Source organism: Cuculus canorus, chromosome Z (assembly GCF_017976375.1).
Source record: "Cuculus canorus isolate bCucCan1 chromosome Z, bCucCan1.pri, whole genome shotgun sequence".
In the NCBI taxonomy this organism is placed as follows: Eukaryota; Metazoa; Chordata; class Aves; order Cuculiformes; family Cuculidae; genus Cuculus; species Cuculus canorus.
Genome location: NC_071441.1, coordinates 65,051,664 through 65,075,549, shown reverse-complemented (window position 1 = coordinate 65,075,549; position 23,886 = coordinate 65,051,664). Strand labels below are relative to the sequence as shown.

At 39.4% G+C, this 23,886-nt stretch overlaps 1 protein-coding gene across 2 annotated transcripts in view; it reads left to right on the top strand.

Moving 5' to 3' along the window:
* CAMK4 (calcium/calmodulin dependent protein kinase IV) overlaps positions 1–23,886 on the top strand; it is a 164,148-nt gene that overhangs the window by 59,134 nt on the left and 81,128 nt on the right. For both annotated transcript variants that reach the window (XM_054054650.1, XM_054054651.1), the window contains exon 3: positions 11,931–12,009. In XM_054054650.1, the coding sequence (XP_053910625.1) occupies positions 11,931–12,009 (79 nt within the window). The remainder of the gene's footprint in view (positions 1–11,930; positions 12,010–23,886) is intronic.

The window sequence follows — 23,886 nt, the reverse complement described above, 5'->3', positions numbered from 1 at the left end:
CATTCAACTAACATGTATTAAGCCATAGTATAATAATTCAGGATAACTTCTATAATTATTGTTACCAGTAACTGCATATAAAATATGTCTCATGAAATCATAATCTGGTGAAATAATCATAGTTTGAAGTACAAGCCTGGTGCTCGTTAAGGTCCTGAAAAGCATTAACAGTATTATCAAAGTGGATTGATCATTAACCTTCATGATGGTGCCTTTGAACAAGCAGCAAATACATGTTTCTTCATATTTGAATGGTTCGGATTACCTCTGTTTAGTTATTCAATTTTCCTAAAGCCTAGCCACAATATCTCTCTCTCTTACCTTATAATGAGCGTGGTGTGCATTTTTCCCTTTTGCCATACATGGCTTATTAAATATTTGGTAGCTTGATACTAGCTAAGTAGTGTATGAATGCCTCCTAAGTTTTCTTTAAAGATGCCTTCCAGATCATCCAGGTTTCTTAATAGTCAAAAAATTCACTGGCTAGGTTGAGTAAACTCTGAACAAGTAATCTCAAGAGCCACTGTGGGCATAGTGTACTTTTCCTGTAGAAGAGCATAGTGCCCAAGTGTGGGTGGGTGTTTGATACTCTGAGGCGCTCTGTTTCTCAGAGCATGCATCAGTGTGGCTGTGTCATGCCCTCCGGTAACAAGATTTGCTCTGTGGTCCTGAGGGCTGTCTAGGTTTGGCAGTCTGTTTCTCCTGTGAATTTCAAATACTGGGCAAATACAAATGAGAGGTGGTGATGTGATATGTCTGATAATTCTGTTTTACCTGCAAGAGAAGTAATACAAGTGACAATAAACTGCATTCAGAGGAAACTCTTTTATGCATAACGTATTCTTTTCAATACACTGATACTGTGGCATAAGGAAATTACCAGAGGCTGAGGAATTATTCGCGAGATGTTGTGAGACTGTAAGATGTTATCTGCTATGAAAACGGATGTTCTTCATCAGAAATTCATGTATGTTTACTAGAAGGCAGTAGGCTGTGCATAAATGCCAATGTGCAGGAAATCAAGCATATTTCTAGAAATTTTGATGATTGCAAAACTCTGTCAGTAAACAAAGTGAAGGAAAGCTTTCTTTTCGTTACCTTTTAGGGGGAACAATTCAATATTTAGATGTGCAAATGAAATAAGTAAAAAAACAAAGCACCTTTGACTGGGTATGTTGCACTTATTTCTACTTCCATGAATAGTACTATCCTGTTCTCTCCCCTCCTGTGGACAATGCTAGCATTTTTGTAGTTTGGTGATGCAATGTAACATGCATTCCTTTCTGTGATGAGACGAGAGGATTGTTTTGAATTCAAGGGCAGCGAACCACTGAGTTCATTGAAGCTCAATGAGTCAGTTAATAGTGGATTCCCAAGCAGTGGCAGTATGGTCTCAGACCAATTGAAGAAAGTGGTAGTGTCTGACCCAGTATAAGTAATAGAGTTCATCTTCTCTCATGTGGCTGGCAAAAGGAATGTTTGTAAATGTATTTCAATTTTCCTGCTGATAAACACACCAGAAACATCCTAATACCATCTTCCCTGTTCCTTTCCTTTCTTTTTAGAGGAGAGAGAGGTTTGGAAGAAAATAACAAGAAAATTCTTTGAAATTGTGACATATTGAAATACCTGCTGAGTGTAACTTCATAGTATTTGCCCTTCACACTCACCCCTTGAGAGCAGTCCATCAACTAAAACTAAGAACTCTTTCATGACCCAAATGAATCAGCTGGAGAAATGTGGGTCTTCTGAGTCAGGGTGACCCTTTAGGATTTCTTTTCTGCTTTCTCTCTACAGAGTTTCACTGTATGACCAGACTATCTCTGCCTCTCCGCAGCAGCATTGTTTTATTTTTCTGTCTTTCTTCTTTTTTTCTTGTTATTGTCTCCTCTTTCTTCTCCTAGGCACTTTTCATTGAGATTGAATAGACAATGCTTATTCTTCATTAGTATCTCTTGGGGAGTGTGCGTGGGAGAGAGTGCTGCTTATGAGATAATGGTTTAAACAGTGCTTAAAATATGGCATGTGTATTGCCAGGGGAGCTGAGCTGTTCCAGTGACTGAAATGTTTCAGTCATCAGGCTTTGTGTGCTGCTGCGGGTGAGGACAGTCGCTACATGGCTTGTCACATAGATGTAAAATGCACGTGCAAAGTCTGTGGCTGTGAGAATATGCCTGAGACTGCCAATACAAGGATCTAGGTCTGCATCTTGCACAGGTAGTCTAAACTCCTGGTTTTGAAAACTTACAAAAATCTTTACTAGGGGTTCACCCTGTCCACTCTTCTACCTTCTTTTCTTTGCTCTCCCTGCTTTTATTGAACTGAAACATGAGTAGGTAAGTACTTTCCTGTCTCTGCAAAGAGGATAGCAGTCTCAAAGGAAAACTCTGTTCTAAATAAAATATTCAAAATCAGTTTCTGAATCTATAGGACTGCAAGTGCTTCATGTTGAAATATCAACTTGACACTATTACAAGTTCATATTCAGCCAACTTTCAGCTGCAAGTTTTTTTCAGGCTTGGTAGGAAAGTATTTGGTTTTCCTTTTGAGAATTGGCCTGCTATTTTAGAAATACAGTTGTTCTTAGGTACGGTCTAACCGTTTGTTTTTTTTTTTTCAAAGGGACAAAAGGAAAATTAAGAAAGAGTGAATGCATTTTCTGTGCATTATTCTTCCATGGTGCTGTATGAAGTGCTCTGATCTCCACCTCATATGTGCGTGTCAGTAGCCTTACCTGAAGCTTTGTTCAGAAATCAACTTTCTGAAAGCTGAGTTTCACCAGGAGAATAATGTACTCACAGTAAAGCAGTAACCTCTGAAATTCAGTTTGAATTTTGCTTTCATGTTTTAAAATTAAAGTCTGAGATAATAATTATTGCTCCTCTAATTAGTCAGGGTTAGCTGTATTCTTCCATTCAGTGAAAGGTGGTGAAGCCAGGTTAGTCAAGGTGCTTCAAAGTATGCATTGCTGGTGTTGTGTTTCTAGTCCTCAATGTTTACTCCTGAGCTAAACAGAGACTTAAGAAATAGTATTTGAAGTGGGGGAAATAATTTAATGTTAACACGGATGTTATTGAATACTGCTAATTTAAGCCCCTAGCTGAATGACCACGTAAAAGGCAATAATGCCACGTGTAGTTAGTAAGTGCTTAGACTCCTTGCGGGATAGTGGTCTTTTTCTATAAATTTACTGCAGTACTTGAGGGAGGAGCTCCACTGTAGGTTAGAGGGAAATACGCTGCTGCACTTCCAGCAGGAATTAGCAGCTAACGGTCCAGGCACTGCAGAAGGGGTGACTTGAACTGCTGCATTTTAAATTGTGTTTCACCAGCTAACCTAGCCCATGCCTAAATGATTACAGTTCTACAGATTGTTTTCTATGGAAGTTACAGGCTTAAGAATGTTAGCAAGCACTAATTTGATTGCCGTTTATTTAAAACCAGCGTATTTCTTTTGCTGGGAGTGTGCTTATGTAAGGCTCCTTTTGTTTGTCTGATGAATGCAGCAGAAGATGCATATCAAAAATACCTTGTTGGTCTATTACATTGCCTTTGCAGGCCAGTCTGAGCAGGAATTGATTGATAAAAAGTCCTTTCACCACAAATATAGAAAATCAACACAGCAGCTAAAAGGCATAGAATGAAAATATGAAAAAGTATGGATGTTATTCTTGTTCAAATCAAACCAGACAGAACTCTGGAATGCAATGGAATTGGCTTTCTTTTCCAGAACTGTGTATGTTTTTTTTCCACCAGTCTTGCCTTTTTAAAAGATTAGTTTTATTCCTTATAAAATGTTGGAGTTCAAGGTTTTACCCTCCTCCACACCTCACTGAGTTTGTTTTCTGAAATTTTCTTTACCATTTACAAGTTGTGGAAGAATAAGGGAGGAGGGAGGGCTGCAGTTGCACACAATTGCCTGCAAGTCCTTTTTATGTAGATATTGATATCTAGAAGAAGCTTTTGGATTAAATTTCAATAATTTAAGAACGGCTTGTAAGTTCACTGTGGAAAGAAAGTTTGTTTTGATACACATTCATTTAAAGTGCAAGTTGTGAGAATTTCTGAATTTGCATGTATGTGCTCTTTTAAATGAAGGCAGTAGTAGTAATGGCATGGAATATGCATTTTTTAAAATGTAATTTTTATTTGTATGCATGTTGGTAGCTTTGTCAATTTTGTTTTATCCAGTCTTTAATGTAAAATAAGGCATTTAATTTTGAAGTCTAGAAACAGTAGTTTCACTCCTATAAATTCATTTTGACCTTCTAGTGTATATATAAGAAAGAATGAATTAATTTTTTTAAATTTATACTTCTGACCAAACTAAAATCAGTATTCTCTGTGGAAACCTATACTAGGCTTCAATCTGTTACTGTAGATTTGGCAGCACAGATTTCCGTGACTCTGTAATATGTACAGTTTTCTTGGAACTGTTCATTCTTTCACCTGATTTGTTTGGACAAACTAGGTTGTGTAATCATTCTCTGACTGCATGAAGCACAAACTAATTTAGTTTTCAAAAATCAATTCAGAACTTGGGGAGTTTAATCCAAATTAAATTTACAGGAGATTACATTGAGGACTGTATTTGTACTGACTTGATTCAAAATGCAAGTATAAACCCAGGGATGAGCGAGCATGGTACGGAGATACTGACCTGCTTTTGAAAGGACTGATTTTCCTACTTCCACTGAAAATACCATCAGTTGCTGTCTATTTTATTATAAAAACTGCAGTTCTAGGAATTCACCTTTCCTACCTACGTGTGAGCAGATGAATGTCTGTTTGTGTTTTATTTGGGTTCCTGTTCCTGTTTCAGAGGCAGAAGATTTTTGTAGTTGTGGGAGAGAAAGGCTTTTTCCAATCTGGCTCGAATTCAGTGCCTTTTCTTGCCTTGGCTTTTCTCTCCCTGCCAGTCTCCAATGTGAGTCCAGCCTGCTCCTGCAAATTCCATTTTCTCCTTCATGTAATAATTCTGCTGATCACTTCCACCTCCTTAACACCCCTCCTGGGTGTCCCTGCCTTCCTTCCATCTGTGCTGACACCGCTATTTTTGACTGCATGTACTTGAAGTGTGACCATGCCTTTTCTCTCAGCTTTGCAGTCTGGACTCCTTATCACAGGCAGAGCACTATGGTACCGTTGCCCAGTGTCTAAAATAGTGTCCTAAAATAACTGTGAATGCAATAAAACTTGAGGATAATATAAGAAAAGTTATCCAGAGTAATAGGGTAGGCAAGAAGTTTTACATATACTTTTAAAATATTTTAAAAATATTTTTCAAATTTGCGTGGAGAACAACACACATGCAGAGACCAGTCATTGAGTTTTGGTCTCATTTCATATGTTCAATTGTGCTTCCAATAGTTTAATTTTTTCATGCAATCATTGGACTAATGGCTGAGTGAGTTTTTCGTGTCGGTGAAGCATACATACTGCGGGAAAACTAGTTCTGTACTAATACTGACTTGTGTTTGTAGCAGCTGTGATATATTCCATGCACAGGGCATCTCGAGTTTCTCTTAAGTTGTCAATGTCCTCATTGTAGACAGCACCACATGGAAGTGAGTGGCTTGTTTTATTATCTATTATGACCAAGTAGTTAAGATTTATCCAGTATTTTTAGGAGGTTTGTGAGTTCAAAACTGGATATAGAAACATATTTGTGTGGTAAAGCAGATAGCATACGTAGTGAAGTGGTTTGGGGTTCTTTGTTGCTCTTAAGCATGTTCATAATTATACGTGGGCTTTTAAAAGTAAACCTTTAACATAATTGTTAGGCAGCTTTCCAGACAGAAACACTTATGTTAGTAAAAAAAAGTGTTTTCTAAAACATGGGAATTCTCATTTTTACTGTTCTTCAAGTTGGCCAACTATATATTCCAAGAATATGCCTTTTGTCATATTATTCCAGCTAACTTCAAATAATTTATGTTTGAATTCAGACAGTTTGTTCTAGGCAGAGATCTGAAAAAGCAACAGCTGTATGCTCATTTAAGCTTAATTTTATTTTAGAAGGTAATAAGTACACACTTATATACACAAATACACATGATCAAATATTTCATGCAAGTACAAGTTTATGTATATATGCAAAGATGGATGGATAGATAGGTACGTATGTATTCACAGACTACAGAGAGGGAAAAGCTGGCAGGGTCAGTTCTAAATACCGACACAATATAGTATTAAACTTGTGGTTGGGCTCATCTGGAATACTGGACACTTAATTTCTGGTTTCTGGTCTACATTTGAAATGGGTTGCTTGTCAATCACATGCTGCAGTGTACTTCTGCAAGTGCCTGTTACCTGCTTAGGCTCTTCTAAGTTTCTTCTCCTGAAGCTGTTCATGTCATCTAATAGAATTACATCATAGCGTGGTTTGGGTTGGAAGGGAACTCAAAGATCCTCCAGTTCCAACCCCCCTGCCATGGGCAGGGACACACTGCACTTCATCGGGTTGCTCAAAACCCCATCCAACCTGGCCTTGAACACCTCCAGGAATGGGTCAGCCACAACTCCTCCTTGCAATCTGTTCTGGTGCCTCACCACCCTCAGTGTAAAAAATTTCTTCTCATAAAATCTCCTCTCTTACAGCTTAAAACCATTTCCCTTATCCTGTCCCCTCACTCCCTTATAAAGAGCACCTCCCCAGCTTTACCATAGGCCCCTTTTACGTACTAAAGGCTGAAGGTCTCCCCGGAGTCTTCTCCAGGCTGATCAACCCCAACTCTCTCAGCCTGTCCTCATAACAGAGGTGCTCCAGCCCTCTGATCATCTTCATGGCCCTCCTTTTGACTTGCTGTAACAGATCCACGTCCTTCCTGTGCTGAACACAGTACTCTAGGTGAGGTCTCATGAAAGTGGAGTAGAGGGGCAGAATCACCTCCCTCAACCTGCTGGTCATGCTGTAGGATTAAATATTTCCTAACACTGGTATCTGCTCCTTATTGAATAAGTAACTTAACCACTGACTATATGTGATCTCTTTCTATAGCACTATTAGTATTTACCCTTCAGACGATGTGGAACACCACCTGCAGAGAATGAGACAGTGAGAAGCTTAGCAGTCTGTCTGTCTGGCCATAAATTCCATGCCCGTAGAGGGTGGCATATTCCCACAAGAATTTTTGTTTTCTGCATATTTGTGTTTTCTGACCAAAACTATCAATGAAATGTTTAGTTGATACAAATTCCAGACCAGGTGCTGAGAGCCCAGTTGATGGCCATCAAAGTTTGATGTTGAAAAACTTCAGCTAAGGGCAAGAGTGAACTCTGTGAGCTTTTCAGTTGCACATGAGATTTTTGCAGCTGAAGCTTCCCACTGCTCTTTGGTGATGAAAGCTTGAATCCCTCCAGTTTTATTAGTGACATTCCGAGTCATACAGGTTCAGGAAAGCTGTGTGTGCTGATTCAGCAGAAGGCATGCTAAACTCCAGTGAAGCCAAAATAAGTAAGGCAAAATGCCCTTATTTGCACAAGGCAGTTCTGTTAGAATATTTACAATAAGGCCCATAGGCTGCTTCCCCCCCTCACTTTTTTTTTTCTAGTGGGAACAAGCAAAGAAATTCTGTTTTCACCAAACAGACGATGAGTCAGATCTGTACCAGCAATGGTTGGCTGCTAAGAGTCATAGAATCGTAGAATAGTTTGGGTTGGAAAGGACCTTAAAGATCATCTAGTTCCAACCCTCCTGCCATGGGCAGGGACACGTTCCACTAGATCAGGCTGTTCAAGGCTCCATCCAACCTGGCCTTGAACACCTCGAGGGATCGGGCAGCCACAACTTCCCTGGACAACCTGTTCCAGTGCCTCCCCACTCTCATGGTGAAGAAATTCTTCCTTATATCTAGTCTAAACCTGCCCCTCTCCAGTTTATACTCATTCCTCTTGTCCTATCACTACAAGCCCTTGTGAATAGTCCCTCTCCAGCTTTCTTGTAGCCCCTTCAGGTACTAGAAGGTCGCTCTAAGATCTCCTCAGAGCCTTCCCTTCTCCAGGCTGAATGATCCCAGCTCTCTGAGCTCTGGCTAATTTTAACTCACCACAATATTTACATCAGCTCTTGTTAAAACACAAGACTTGGAGTAATTCTTCCTTATTAGCAGACTCATCAGCTGCCTCGTTAGCACCATCTTGTTCTACTTCGGCTTTATCTCCCCATTTGTGCAGCAGTTTGCCATGCTAAGAGAAGTGCTGAATACCTTTTCTGAACCTATCTGACTCAATACAATTTTCTTCTTTCTGTCTGAGTCTGTACAAAAAAACAGTGAGCAAAACTCATCTGATCAAATGTTGTTATTTACCTCCCTGATAATCATCTAAGTGGCCTTTGCAGTGAACAGAGAGAAATGGGCGATTCTGGAACATGGTTCGTAGAATCGTGGAATAGTTAGGGTTGCGAGGGACCTTAAAGATCACCTAGTTCCAGCCCCCTGCCATGGGCAGGAACATTCCACTTGATCAGGCTGCCCAAGGCCCCATCCAACCTGGCCTTGAACACCTCCAGGGATGGGGCAGCCACAGCTTCCCTTGGCAACCTGTTCCAGTGTCTCACCACTCTCATGGTGAAGAAGTTCTTCCTAATGTCTAGTCTAAATCTTCCCCTCTTCAGTTTACATCCGTTCCCCCTTGTCCTATCCCCACAAGCCTTTATGAATTAGCCCCTCCATCTTTCCTGTAGCACCTTTCAGGTACTGGAAGTTCGCTATGAGATCTCCTCTGAGCCTTCTCTTCTCCAGGCTGAACAAGCCCAACTGTCTCAGCCTGTCCTCGCATGGGAGGTGCTCCAGCCCTCTGATCATCTTTGTAGCCCTCCTCTGGACCCGTTCCAGCAGTTCCATCTCCTTCTTATGTTGAGGATTCCAGAACTGGACACGATACTCCAGGTGAGATCTCATAAGAGAGGAACAGAGGGGCAGAATCTCCTCCCTCGCCCTGCTGGCCACGCTTCTTTTGATGTAGCCCAGGAAGCCCAGGATATGGTTGGCCTTCTGGCCTGTGGGCACACATTGACTGCTTATGTCAAGCTTTGCACCAGGTGTGATGTAATGAGGTTGTTAACCATATCGTGGGCTGCATCGAAAGAAGCAGAGCTAGCTGGTTGGGGGATGTGATTCTCCCCCTCTGCTCCACTCTCGTGAGGCTCTACCTGGAGTACTGTGTCCAGTTCTGGAATTCCCTACATAAAAGGGATGTGGAACCATTGGAACGTTGAGCAGCCTGATCTAGTGGGAGGTGTCCCTGCCCATGGCAGGGGGGTTGGAACTCGATGCTCTTTGAGGTCCTTTCCAACACAAACCATTCTATGAGTCTATCCTGTTTCTCAGTCCCAGTGCAGGTTTCTGGCATAGAAGAGGAAAGCAATGTTAAGTGTTAGCTTGGTGGTTTCTTTCCTTGCTGGTGGGAACATCTCTGTCAGAGATAGAATAGGCACATGAACCAAAAGATAACTTTCTGAAAATCTTCCCAAGTCTTGTGATATCTTGTTATCATTTTATTCCCCAGATTAGGGCTCCAAGGACATGCTGTACAAAATCTTTACAACAGGGAATAGTTTCTAAACTAGCTCCTGTGTATGTTTTGAACATTTACTAACGAGCCTGATGGCAAACTGCTCAGACATGCCTTCAGAAATTCCTATGTCTTGCCAGGTTGTGACATGCCTCTTTTGAGGATTATGCTTCCAGCTTCAGGTACAGTAAAATGAACGGTTAAAGGTGGTGCCACACTACCTGTGCTGGTGTAGCTGTCTACCTCATCACTAAGTGAATTCTGTTGAATAATCAGAGGAATTTTAGTGATTAGGTTTTTAATTCATGCAGAAGACTACTGAGCCAGTTTACAAACTAGTAGAGCGAACACTGACAATATCATTACTGAGAGACAGTGACTGCAGTCCATCACTGCAGCAGCAGCAAGCACCTGGAGATGTGCTCAGGAAAGGTCATCTATTTGTATCATCAGTTGCACAGCTTATCTAATTGTCACCTCAACCAAATAAGCTAATTTCTACAAGGTTTGATGCCTACTTAGTCGGAGCATATATAGACTAATGAGTTTAGTGTTTATATTACACTGTGAATATGTGAAGCAGGGGACAAGAATGATCTGCAGTTTATGTGGTGACTTCCCCATTGCAGTGCTGTACTGAAACACTGGGGGATATAAACCTTATCACAGCAGGTCCTTGAAATTTTATCTTTTAACATTTTTAGTAGTACTTAGAAGATATGAGGATTTTTTTTTAATGTGTATTTTTTTCTTCTTACTAAATAGAGCCTTTTCAGACTTGGCCAAGCAGAGGAGATCTAATTAAATTCACGTAATGACTCTGGGAGTCACTGAGGCTTGCAGTACTCCCACACATTTATCAGTACACTGTTATGAGAGACAAATAATTTTAACATTTGAGATGAAGTGAGGATTACCTTATGTGTGTTTGATGAACACATAATTGATGATTGAGCTGTGTAACCGTTGCCATAGATGACCTTTCCTGACGAAGTGATCTTTCTGAAATGAATCTCTGTCCAATGCCAGTTCTTGTGCTCACTCATGTATACATAAAAATACGGACATGCCTATGCAGAACATTATCTGGTACCTGTGCCAGTTCTGAGGAGGGAGAAGTGCAGAGCATCCATCGTGGTTTTGTACGGTAGTGCACCCAGAATCATAAACCTTGCATCCCAGCTTTAATTAGGCAGTCAAGTGAATGGCTATGTCATTCCACTGCTTAAAAGAAAGCTGTTTGTGTCGTTCTGCTTCTTGTGGTCATCTCCTATAGACATATTGAAATGAGTTTCTTCTGGTTCAGAGAGATCTGCAGTGCAATTTCATGTGTGGTATATATGAAATCCTTCTACACTGCTGCTCTGTGATGTATGTTTTGTGGGAAGTCATGTCTCGTAACAGCAGTATCCTCTAGCTTAAAAATCTACAGCTATTCAAAAGTGCTGAGTCTTATAGTGGGTGACAAATGTCCTTGAGAATAGGAGGCTTTGAAAAATGCCATAAATCCAGTGCTGACTTGTAGCACAGCAGTGCACCTGTTTTGATGGTGGCTAACTCTGGGTTGCTCAATGGCACCTAAAAGTACATGTGGTAGAATATAGAGGTACCAGAGCTGTTTATAACCATTATGATTTTGCCAGTGGGTTCCTATTTTTTGGCTAATTTATAGAGTACAAATCCCTTCCTTGATGGTAACAAGTAGAGCACAAGAAGTAACCTCAGCAGCTGAGCTGCCTCTGGAGACTGTATAGCCTAGCCTCCCACTCAGACCAACCAGCAGAGCCATAATTTTATGTTATGCGTGCTCAGATTTAGCACATTCAAGTGAATGCACCTTGAATGCAACCAGAAAATATTACCCAGTTCAGTTTCGGTCTGAATGAGTTGCACAGGTTTCCACTGAATTAACCAAAAGCGATCTTCGCTTTGTCTAGTGCTGAATTTGGCTGTTTGCCAACTGAGCAGGGAGCAACACAATACTTGTGTCTTCTTTTCTGTTTCTCTCCCCATTATTGCCATCAATAGATAGTGTAAAAAAAAATCTTAATGCAACCAGTTGTTGCAAATGGGTTGCCTTAACAAAGACGAGATATGTTGTCTCAGGTTTGGGGCCAGAATAAATTCTTTCCTAACAGTGAGGGAGCCTCTACGATTTGTCAGGAGCCAGAAAAAGGTGTCACCAACAGGCATCTTGATCACCAGAGAACAGTTTTTCCTCTGTTTTTTTTCTTTTCTTTTGGGATTTTTTTTTTTTTTTTAGTTGCATCTGTGGGGAAAATTGAGGTATTTTTGCCCAGGCTGGGAGGAGTAGAAAATGTAGTTTCAGCTAGGCAACTCTGTTTATTGGCATATTCAAAGAGCTGTATGTACAACTCTTCTTCCTTTTTTTTCTTTCTTTTTTTTCTAATTTAGTGGGGCTACATCCATTGTCTACAGATGCAGGCAGAAAGGGACCCAGAAACCTTACGCCGTCAAAATGTTGAAGAAGACAGTAAGTCGTTTTGTTTTGTTTTGTTTTGTTGTTTTGTTTTGTTTTGTTTTGTTTTGCTCTGGGATATGTCTGGGATTTTCTCTGGGTTTTGTTTTTTTTTTTTTTTTGATGCATTTTCTTTGTGTGGGGGAAATGGGGTCGATTAAGGCCCCTGTGAAGCTTGTATTTTCTGTGACTGGGCTTCTTCTCCTCCTCATCCTTAAAACGGGTTTTAGATATAACAGGAGTCTGTTGGGAATGCCTTATCTCCTCAGACCTTGTTTGTACCTTCATCTGATGTTGTCTGTATAGACGTAGATTTGGGCAATTTTTTTTAGACAAAAGTCTTGTTCTTTCACTATGGAAGAGAAGCAGATTCCAAATAATTTAAATGTTTTGTGGTTTTATTTTGCTTTAATACCTTGTTTTGCTCAAAAGTTACCACTGCACAATTTAACTGATTAAAACACCAATTCAAACTCCAGTAAAATTAAATGTTTGATGTGGGTTTCCCCAGTCTACAATATTGCAAGAAAACCAGTTAAGACTTCACTTATTTTTAGAGCTCCATATATGTCACACTTCTATCACAGCTATTTTTGTGTATATTACAAAATAGATGGTGGAAAGTGTGAACTGGGACTAGAGAGGAAAAGGCAAGTAATGGACTGAGAAGCTTCAACCACAAAGAGAGTGTGGGGAATGGGGTAGAGCAGTTTGTGTTCCTAAGAGAGGAAGAGAAATTTGAGAGGGTGCTAGCAAGCTGTGAGGCATGGATTTAATTTTTATTCACAAGTAGTTTTGATTCAGCTTGTTCCAGTGTTAAATCATCCATTATTCCATAAAGTTGAGGAATGTTCATATGTAGCAGCATAATAATGGGTGGGTAGGCGTAAACATGTCTAAATGCTGAATTAACTGGTGGTCTCTGTGCAAGACATAATGAGTGGGTTCCACATGAGTAAAATGTTGGCATTAATTTGTCATCTTTGAAAGTAAGCCAAAGTTTAAACTGGCACAAAAATTCAGTTGTGTGTTCTGCTTTTGAGTTTGCATCTGGTGCACAGGAGAAAGCTTGCATTGCTGCAGCCTATGCTCTGTCTCTCCTATGGAAATGCAGGAAACATGATTTTCAAGTTTTTATGAGTTCTTTATACTAACAATTCCCATAATGTTTTAGGAGTATACTTTCTTATTATTCTTACTCTGAAATGCACTGGGAAGAACAATATTACTTAGAAGTATTTCTTTTATCTTGTTGGCCTTTTTGGAAATTAATTTATGTTCACAATGACCATATTAATACCAGAGCTGTCTTTTTGTGCCTGAATCATAGAATGGTTTGGGATGGAAGGGACCTTAAAGATCATATAGTTCCAACCCCTCTGACACGAGCAGGGACCCCTTCCACTACATCAGGTGGCCTTGAACACCTCCAGGGATGGGGCATCCATAACTTGTCTAGGCAATCTGTTCCAGTGCCTCACACCCTTACAGTAAACAATTTCCTGCTAATGCCTAATCTAAATCTGCCCTCTTTCAGCTTAAAACCATTACCCTTGTCCTGTCACTACATATCCCTGATAAAGAGCCCCTCCCCAGCTTTCCTGTAGGCCTCCTTTAAGTACTGGAAGGCTGCTCTAAGGTCTCTCTGGAGCTTTCTCTTCTCTAGTCTGAACAAGTCCAACTCTCTCAGCCTGCCCTCATATGGGAGGTGCTTCAGCCCTCAGATCAAGTTTGTGGACCTCCCAAAACTATTTAGTTTAGACTTTTGGCAGACTTACTGTAGCACTGTGTTTTTTTAAAACAGTGAGCAGGAAGAATGTAAGAATGTAGTTATGTTAGTTCTTTGCACAGCAGCTGTATTCCTTGGCTTAATGCAGCCTTGATTATACTAGCAATTTGGTTAAGCATTTCATGCAACTTAGTTGTTCCCAGAGTAATTGATACACTTCGGGATTTTTTTGTCTGAGAACAAGTGATTTCATTACACAACTATACTTATTTGTGTAATTGAGAAGATGGGAGACAATACTGTAAGGATGTGCCATTGCCTGTGTCTGTGTGCCATCAGCTACTGTAGCACCATTCCAGTTTGGAGGCTTAATTATTATCACAGAGACAGAACTAACTATTTGTTACAGTGCGTCCACACCAGGAGGCCTGATCTTTGCTCAGAGTGCCTCAGTGTGAAAATAACCAAATCATATGCCAAAATGTTTGATGGGCTTAAGTATCCTGTTGGGTTTTTTTTTAAGTTAGAGAAAACAGATGGCAGTTCAGTAAGGGAGGAAAAGTGATGGGGAAAAAAGAGGAAGATCCTGTGACTGATGAGGAGTCCCATTTTGTTAAGTCTTTCTTAGATGTGTATAAGGGAGTTCTGAATAGCATGAAAAATTAGAATAAGACAAAGGAAGGTAGCAGAACAGCAAATACTCTGATTTTTCCATTCAAACTGACTGACTTTAAACACTGCATCAAACAAAACTAACTCACTGAGAAAGAGTGTCTGTAGAGGATGAGAATCAGCTAGAGGGTGGTCCTGCTTTTTCTGGAAGTGATAACAAGTGATGTGTAATTAGAAGTCTGGTGGCTGACTGGCAGCTCCAGATTTGTGAATGCTGATCACTAGCATACTGTAATTTGAAGTAAAGCATTGGAAATTATTACTTTTGTCCCATGGTAACAGCTCAGATAAGAAAAAATTATCCTTTTGGATTAAAGTAGTGTGCTAGAAACAGACTGCAAGAAACCAAATGCCTATCAGTAATACTTTAATTTAAATAATAAGATGAAATTTTCATTTTTCCTGACTAATGAATTCTTATAAAGAATAAATAAAATTTTGGGCAAGACGTATCTGCCAGTTTTGAAAATACACACTTGTGGAGAGATGAGAGTTCTTAGGATATACTGTAATTAATATTTCTTCATTATCTAGTATAAATAGATATAATAAAATAGTATCTTAGATTATTTTCTCAGTTCTATTTATTATTTTTTCCTGCTTGCTACTTAAGGCAACAAAGAGAAACAAGGGAAAACATGTTTATATAAACCTTTGTTCTGAGTAAATAAAATCACATTTGGAAATATTTTATTTCAGTTGAGAAGTTTAATCATACATAAACGTTAATTAAAATGTTATACACTTCCAAAAGGAGGAGAAAAATGCTTTTCTGCTGGTCCAAAAGTAGTAAAAGAGAATATTTCAGTTCCCTGTTTTGGTTTGGTTTTGTCAAATTCAGCCCATCTGTAGGAGTAGTTTTGAATCCTTTATGTTACACTTTTGATGAATAAAATTTAGTTCAAAGAATGCTTCTGGTTCTTACTCTTGAAGTGTCTGACTGTCAATGTTAGGAAGTTGATAGGTAAATTAGTACCGTAACTACCAGAGCAGCTAAAAGACAACTGTTAGAAAGCTAAAGAGGTCCAAAGGAAAAACTTCTCAGATATAGGAAATCTAGAATTATTCTTAACAGATACAAAAAGAAATACATTTATAGGACATCTATGGGACAGATGAATAAGCACTAAGTTCCTGCCTTTGATTTGTTCACTCAACCTTTATACTCAGTTTCTGAGCATAATTGAAATGTAAGTTTGTATTATATACCCATAATTTGATTTTTGCTATGTTTAGCAGATCTCTTAAATTCTACACAGGTAATAAATATAAAGTTTCAAAGTTCTTTGTGGGTAAATCCATCTCATGAAGCAAGAAAGAAGAAAAAGGAGATCGTACAGCACTTCAGAAAAAAATCGTAAAACAAGCAAGTGCAGTGGTGAACTGTGACGCTTGCATTTCCAAATATGAGGTTGGTTTCACTACGCAGTTTACCTTTGCTTAATGAGTCAGTGCATAAGAAAAATGAAGTATCTTTAGGATACACTTCACAAATATGACTGTTACTACTCTTAAGCTGAGACTTAAAAATTATGTGAGATTTACAACTCATCATTATGGAACAATTGTAGTTGTGAACAACATACAACACATGGATCATACTGGCAGAATATAAGATTCTTGAAGGGGCAAATGTGTTTATGTGCTATTTGAGAAATGAAACATCTCAGCTGCAGAACTTTGCCTCCTATCAGAGTGTTTTGAGAAAGCCAAGCAGCACATGTACCAGGGCCAGCCTGGAGGATGTCTCATAGTCTGGACAGGTGCATGCCTTCCAAGAAATTAGATCCAGCTCTGCCTTAAGTTTCCTACCTCAGCCTGGACAAGTAGCTTTAAAAATAGTGAAGGAAACAGATGGTTTCTGTTCTGTGGTTTCTGAATTTAAGATACTGAGTGTCTGCCTACCTTATAGGACTACCAAGTCCTAGCAACTGTAACTGAAATAATTTGGGAGTTGCAGTTGCAATAAAGCACCATATTCTGCAGAAAGGAGACCAGGATACTGAGCTGGGTTGTCTGGAGCCTCAGTCCTGGTGTATTCTCAATTAAGCCTATGCCGCTGGCTGAGGTATTTCTTTTGGTTTCATCTTTCTCATCTATAAAAATGAGGTAATATTTATTTGATTTCCTTCACAGCTATGCTTTGAAGGATAGTCTGGTTATTATTTCGAGGATTTAATTAATAGGTACTTTCCCCTAAGAGTAATTCTTATTATGAAGTATTAAGCACTCTGTGATTCGATCAATGAGGCATGCAAATACAGAGACTGTTTTTGAGAATTCTTATGTTGATTTCATTTTTTTTAATGTGTGAGCATCCTCCCCACAGGATTTATGATGCTTAACTAATACTTCGTCAGTGCTTTAATTAAAATCAGTATTTGTGAAGCAGCATTCTTGCAAACTGGTTGATGTTCAAAATTTAACAAATGTTCAGGCACATGAACTTTTTTGCAGGTCAAGAAACAGAGCAACAGTTTTCAAGCAACTCATATGCTGGAAATAATTGTGCTGGGATTAATCTAGTTGTACTAATCAGTTAGACAGTTTCAGAACTACAAATAGTTTATGTCTGTGAGGCAGAGAGGAGAGTGCACAAATGCTAACGGGCTTCCGTCCTGGATAAGCGGGGTTGGATATCTGAAGTTAGGATAGGAAGGAGATTATAGTGGTCTGTAAAGGCACAAAAAGTCTCAATTGCATTCATGTTTGCAGGTATACACATATATACACACACATGTATTATGTAGCATACATACAAACATATATGCATGTTCTAAAATACACATATTCCCAACTGTACAGGGAGTATAGTTGGCTGGCTTTTTAATTTTGTGTTGCAGTGAGTTGGTTGTATCAAGTGGTATTCAAGCCGTTCATGCAAATCTTAGGTTTGTTTTCTTGGAGGTGCACTGCTTTTGGTTGAACTTTGCCAACTGATTGAGAAGGCAAGTGCCATGGCACGGGGGTGGGAACCGTATGTGAGACTTGGAGGTAGTCAGAATTAATGTACTCATCTTTTATTGACTTTTAGAGAAAAATATGTATGTTGGTAGCTATAAAATGAGAATTTCCATTTGCTGCCATGTGGCTTTACAGGATTTACAATTCAAGTGCCTTCTTCCTCCATGTGCAAGTTTCTCTATAGACTTTATACATTTTATGTAAACAAAATATAGTGTCCATGTGTATATACATACATGATCTGCAGTGTTTATATATACTCTCTCCATATGTATGTCTCCTATGGTGCAATAATTGTCAGTACTCTTATTGGATTGACATCTGAGAGTGATCAGACCTGGTCCACAGAGAAGGTGAGAGCCTGCCATAATGTTCCAATTTGTCTGAAGTGCTATGACAGTATTCTTTTATGCTCCAGATTACAAATGTTTGCAATATATTTACTTCAACTTTTTCCTCTCAAAGATGATATTACTTAACACATTGTATTAATGTGTAGTGTTCTCATTTATTTAAATTTTTCAAAAAGGAAAAAGAATAGTGTCATATGTAAGTCTACATGGAAACAGTAAACTGCACATCAGTGCTTACCATTAAAAAGGAGTATTTTTGTCAGCTAGCTTACAGATTCTCTTCTGTTATTCATCCACACATAAACACATGCCATTGCTTGGTAATTACTGGAAAATGGTAAATTATTAATTACCACTCCATCTGCAGTACTAGTTATTATATATGTAGATTACTTTAGTTTCCCCGGTTTGCTCAGTTTTAATCATCCGTGTCATCTTATTCACATGCAGTTCACACTGTTATGTTTCTTCTGGAAGATGAAAAAAATCTTTCAGTCAAAATTGTTTTGAATAAGAATAAATAAGGCAGTAAGTCTTTGAGCTTTCCACTGCTTATATCCAGTTTTCCCTAATATATATGGGGAATCTGGCTTCCCCAGTGTGACTCACTACTTTCCAAAAGAAAGGGCTTTATGTAAAAGTTAAGTCCATCTAATGCATCCTATCTAATGGAAAACTAGAAAGTTCATTTTACATAAATGCCATACAAAATAAAAGAGAACAGAAAGGGGTTTTTTTTCTGTTGTTGTTCTACAGTAAGGTGCCTGCAGGTTTTTGCTTTAGAAGATAAGAAATCAGACAACAGTTAGCAGAAGTGGAAAATGTAATGAAAAATAGCTTTGTTATATGCTGATTTAGTCCTTGGAAAGCAAAAAGGTTTTGTCTGCATTGACAGGACATCTTTCAGAAAAGTAAAAAATCCCATTCTACAGTTGAAAAAAGCCTATCTTACATGCATGAAGTTATTTAACATGTAATCTGTATTACAATGTGTTCTATTATATCATATTGTATTACAGGTGCGTAATAAAAATGCGTTAACATAGCACAATATTTTAACCTGTTGCCATTTAAGTTGAATAACTGTGTTCTTCCTGACTAAGTCATACTGTGGGTTAAGATTTTGGGAATAGGGAGTATATATTATGTCTCCTTTCTCCTAACTCCATTTATTTTATAGGTAAGTAGCTAATGCTCATTTCTGGTGTTCACAGCTTATTTTTCGGAAATACAAAGATCAGGTAATAAAAAGAGAAAAATATTAAGTTCAGCTCATTGCTATGCAGTTCTAGGAGGCTCAACCTAGTGTACACATCACATTGTTGAACAAGTAGTTCTGAGAAACTAAATAATGTACCTGAGATGATTAATTCAGTAAAAAGTAAGAAAAAAAGGACACACGTTTAGCTTTGAATAACTTAACAGGAACTTTTGTGAAACGATCTGACCTGCACATTTTCTTCTACCAGCCCATCCATGCACTTTTTGTTCTCTTCCTGCCTGCACTGATTTGTCTTCTCCATGGCTTTAAGCAAGCCTAGAGGAGATTTGTGTGTCTAGTGTGCACATAAATTTAGAGAGGCAAAACAAGGAATAGAAATGAAATGTATTGCTGTGTGAGAATATATTTAATGCCTAAAGCAAAGAAGCCGCCCTGCAAAAAGGGCTGAGAGTAGGCACGAAGGTAAATACTGGGCTATCCTGCGGTTATAGCCCTCCTCTTTAGAAACCCTTCATTATTTACCGCCTTTTAAAGAAATCTGGAGACATGCCTTTGATGGAGCTGTACACCAGGGCAGGTGGGGCTTCTGCATAGATGGATGGTCCATGAGGCTTGTGCTGGGGATCTCTGAAAGTCTTCTCGCTCTGCATTTTAGGAAGTTGTTTTCAAGAAGCATATGCTGCGATCCTGTCATCATAGTTGTGACAGTTATTCATTTTGGGGGAGACAGATTGAGCTTGCTCTATGCTGTTATGCAAAGAATTAAGGGAAATCTGGCTAGATGCACCAGAAATGAAGAGAAGCAGGCTAAGTTAAAAGTTCAGAAACCACAGTGTTTTCTCCAATGCCAGCAGTTCAAATTGGAATAAAAGAGGAACAGTGTATGACTTAAAATGTAGCATCCTGGATTATTCCTCTCACCTCAAGCAGAGTTCTCTGTAGCTCCTCATAGAGGCAAATGTAACTGAGATCTATAAGAGAAAGGATTTATTACCAAGAACTCAGTAATTGGCATATACTTACTTGACAAATATTGGTTTTGCTAATGTGTTTCAAGATAAAATACATCTTTTTTGGCTGAGGTGGCCTCCTTTTGTCTTATGTCCTTTGAGAGAAAGACTGGCCATATGTAGGGAGGAATGAGAAAGCAAAGGCAGAAATTTACACAGCAGCTGTATAAGGGGTACAACTTACAAGTGGGTTCTGGTCACAGAAGCTTCTTTAAGAAATCATGAAGAAAGCATCACTGTCTAATCTCCATGAGATACATTGCCTTGTCAGAGCATCTTTTAAGACTGGAATGAAGGCTTAGTACAGCTTTCTAAGCTGAATATTTTGACAGTTGATGTCTGTGGGACTGGTGTGTAAGGGTGACTATCATAAATTTTTGCCAAACTAAAATTGCTCTCTGCTCGAGGCACTTTAGAAGGGCTTTCTTAAGGCAAAAAAACCCAACCAACCAAACACACATATCCCCAGCTCCCTTCCTGTCCCCACCACCAAATAATTCTCCAAACCCTGAATAAATAAAACACAACTAATAATCTGTTTTCCTACAAATCTGAAAAAAAAGACGCCACTTTCTTTGTTATTCCTCCTCCTTCATTTTAAGCTGCCTTCAGATACTACTGTTTGTTTCAAACAAGCTATTCCATTATACTTTGCATGTACTGAACAAGCAGTTATTTGAAACTCCATCTGGGCAAGTTTTCAGTTGATACAGTTGGAACCATCTGGAAACATTTCCATAAGTAATAAGAAATAGCATAAATAAGATTATTTGTTCTGTATTTCAGTCCTATGGTATGCAAGTCATTTTCACTTAGAGTTTTTTGAGAGAATTCTGATTTCAAGTTTATTTTAGAATTGCATAGTTTATTTTAGAATTGCATAGATTACATGATATGCTAAGTTGTAAGGACTTCTAAGCAGTACTCAGGAATATCAGCCTACAGAATGTAGATTTTATCTGCAAGATATTATGCATATCACTTATAGATTTTAGATCTTTATACATTGATAAAAGAATAATGCTACAAGAAGACATACAGTAGACATAAGGTTTGAATGTAAAAATAAGAGAAAGTGTAAAGTCAAAAGAATTCTGTGACCTGAGAATTTGTGGGAAATTCAAGAATTTGTGGGAAAAGTCCTAATTCCTGCAGATGAAAGCCATGATTTCTACAAATGAAAAGACAAAAATCTCTTAATCAGAACCCCAGGAAAATCACTCATTTCACCTTTATAACTATTTTTTTTGTGCCATTACTTTGTTAAAAATGCAACACTGCAGTGAAATAACTTTAGCATTTCCATATTTTGGGGATGAGGAGCATGTTAGGTATGGAGGCTAGCATCGAGATCTGTAAATTATTTGTATCCAGGCAATTATTATGGCAGTTCATAGTACATCAGTAACTACCTGCTGCATGTTCTGCTTCACAGGTGAAATCTGCCTTCTCTTCTCCAAGCCAAACAGACTCAGGTCTCTTGGTCTTTCCTTGTAGGATATAACCTCCCATTCCTACATCATTCCCTTCATGGCTTTTCATTGGAGTGTCTCCTGCATGTCCTTGTCTCTTGTACTGGTGAGAGTGGAGCTGCATGCAGTAGATGAGGTGTGGCTTCACCCGTGCAAAACAGAGTGGAAGAATCGCCTCCCCTGGTCTGCTGGCAATACTTCTCCTAGTGAAGCCCAGGACACTGTTGGCCTCTGCTGCAAGAGCACATTGCTGCCTTATGTTCTAATTGGTGTCAACTAAGACGCCCAGGTGCGTTTTGCAAAGCTGCTTTCCAGCTGGGCAACCCCTGAATGTACTGGTGCCTTCGGTTTTTTTCATGCCCAGGGGCAAGATTTTGCATTGCCCCTTGTTGAACTCATGAGGTTCCTGTCAGCTCATTTCTCCAGCTCGTCCATCTGCCTCAGCGCTGATGGGTGCATTCCATCAGGGCCCATGGGCTTAGGTAAGTTCAGTTTGCTTTGCTCTTCCCTGACCTGATCCTCTTCCACCAAGGGTACATCTTCCTTGCTCCAGCCTTTCTCTCTCAGCTCTGGGACCTGGGATTTCTGAACTCCAGTCTCACTAGTGATTGAGGTGAAGAAGGCATTCCATACCTCAGACTTTTCCATGTCCTGTGTCACTAGATCCCCATCTCATTCAGTAGCAAGACCTAGCCTCCTTTTTGTCTCCTGACTACTTATAGAAGCCCTCTTTGTTGCCTTTAACCCTTCCTCTAAAGTCACAGAATCAAACTATGGTTTGGGTTGGAAGGGATCTTAAAGATCATCTAGATTAATGCCCCCTGCTGTGGGCAGGGATACCTTCCCCTGGGTCAGGCTGCTCAGTGTCTCATCCAGCCTGGCTTTGGGCGCCTCCAGGGATGGGGCAGCCACCACTGCTCTGGGCAACCTGTGCCAGTGCCTGCCCTCATATGGGAGGGGCTCCATCCCTCTGTTCATCTTTGTGACCCTCCTCTGGACTTGCTGTAACAGGTCTGTGTCTGTCCGGTGCTGAGGACTCCAGAACTGAATGCAGGGCTGCAGATGAGGTCTCACAAGAGCAGAGTAAAGGATCAGAATTCCCTCCTTCACCCTGCTGGTATTTTAAGTACCAAAATTGCACACCAAATCACACTTCGTGCATCAGAGGTGGGTTTTGGATCTGATTCTGTGTGATTTGTCAGATCTGCATGTGAATTCAGTGGCTGTAAAGGGAGATGTAGATGAGTCTTCTGAAATTAAAAAATTTACGTGTTCTGGTTCAAGTTCACATAGCTTACAATCGCCACCTTTCAGCAATTCTTCCATTTCCTCTTAAATTCTTTGAAGTGTCAGTGAATATGGAATCAAAAATGGAGGGCACTTTGTGGCAGAGGAGGCAAGGTAATGTCTTTTTATTAATGTAGTTGAGACATCCTGCGCTGCAATTGGAGAGATGTAGGGATGAAAACAAGCCTGTAAACTTTAATGTTATTTGTAGATGCATAGTCCTAACAAGGTACACTGTTCACAGTTTGTAATCCATGAAGTTAGCTCTCTAAATTAATTATAAAGCCTTCCTTTCGTATGTTTGCCTGCCTCTCTTAACCATATCACCATCTGTACATGCTTCTCTGTATCCTCTTCCAACTATATAAAATATTTTTCATTTTCAGTCCCCGAAACATTTCTCCTAGGGATTCCTCCTTCACTTTCCTTTGAGGATCTACTAGTTTTCTGTGTTATACACATTATAAAATTTTTAGCAGCTTAGGGGCGTGGGGTCATTTATATGGTTCCTATAAGTGTAGAGTTACAAGTACTATACACTATCAAGCAACAGTGAAGTGACTTCAGGACCCCTCAGTATCAGTGTTTGGGGCTGACGTATTAGAATAATTGTGTAGCATCAGGAGATAACATATCTCCAAGTACAGGTGTCATTTAAACAGCAGGTCCAGAGATTCAGGGTGGTTCATCAGAGAAAGAATGCAAGATTTAATCTGCACCTGATGTTGCCCTAGTATCATTCCACCTGAACAATTTTGAACAGAATAGTCTAATTTGATCATCAGACTCAAAACTAGGCCTTTCCCAATCATCATCTATGCTATTGCTAACAAAAATCAAGTGGTACAGAACATAGTTGATTCTTGTGGATTAACTTCAGCCAGAAGCTCAAGCCCACACAGCTGCTCACCCACTGCCCCCAGTGGGATGGAGGAGAGAATTGGAAGGGAAAATAAAATGACAAAACTTGTGAGCTGAGATAAAGACAGACTGTATAGGTAAATAGTGGGAAACAAACATACGTAAAAATGCAAGTGATGGAAAATAAGGAAGTCATTCACTTCTTTCCTTTGGCAGGCAGGCATTTGAGCCATAGAATCATATAATCACTCTCCAGGAAAGCAGGCTTCATCATGCATAGTGGTTACTTGAGAAGACAAACACCATCACTGCAAATATAATT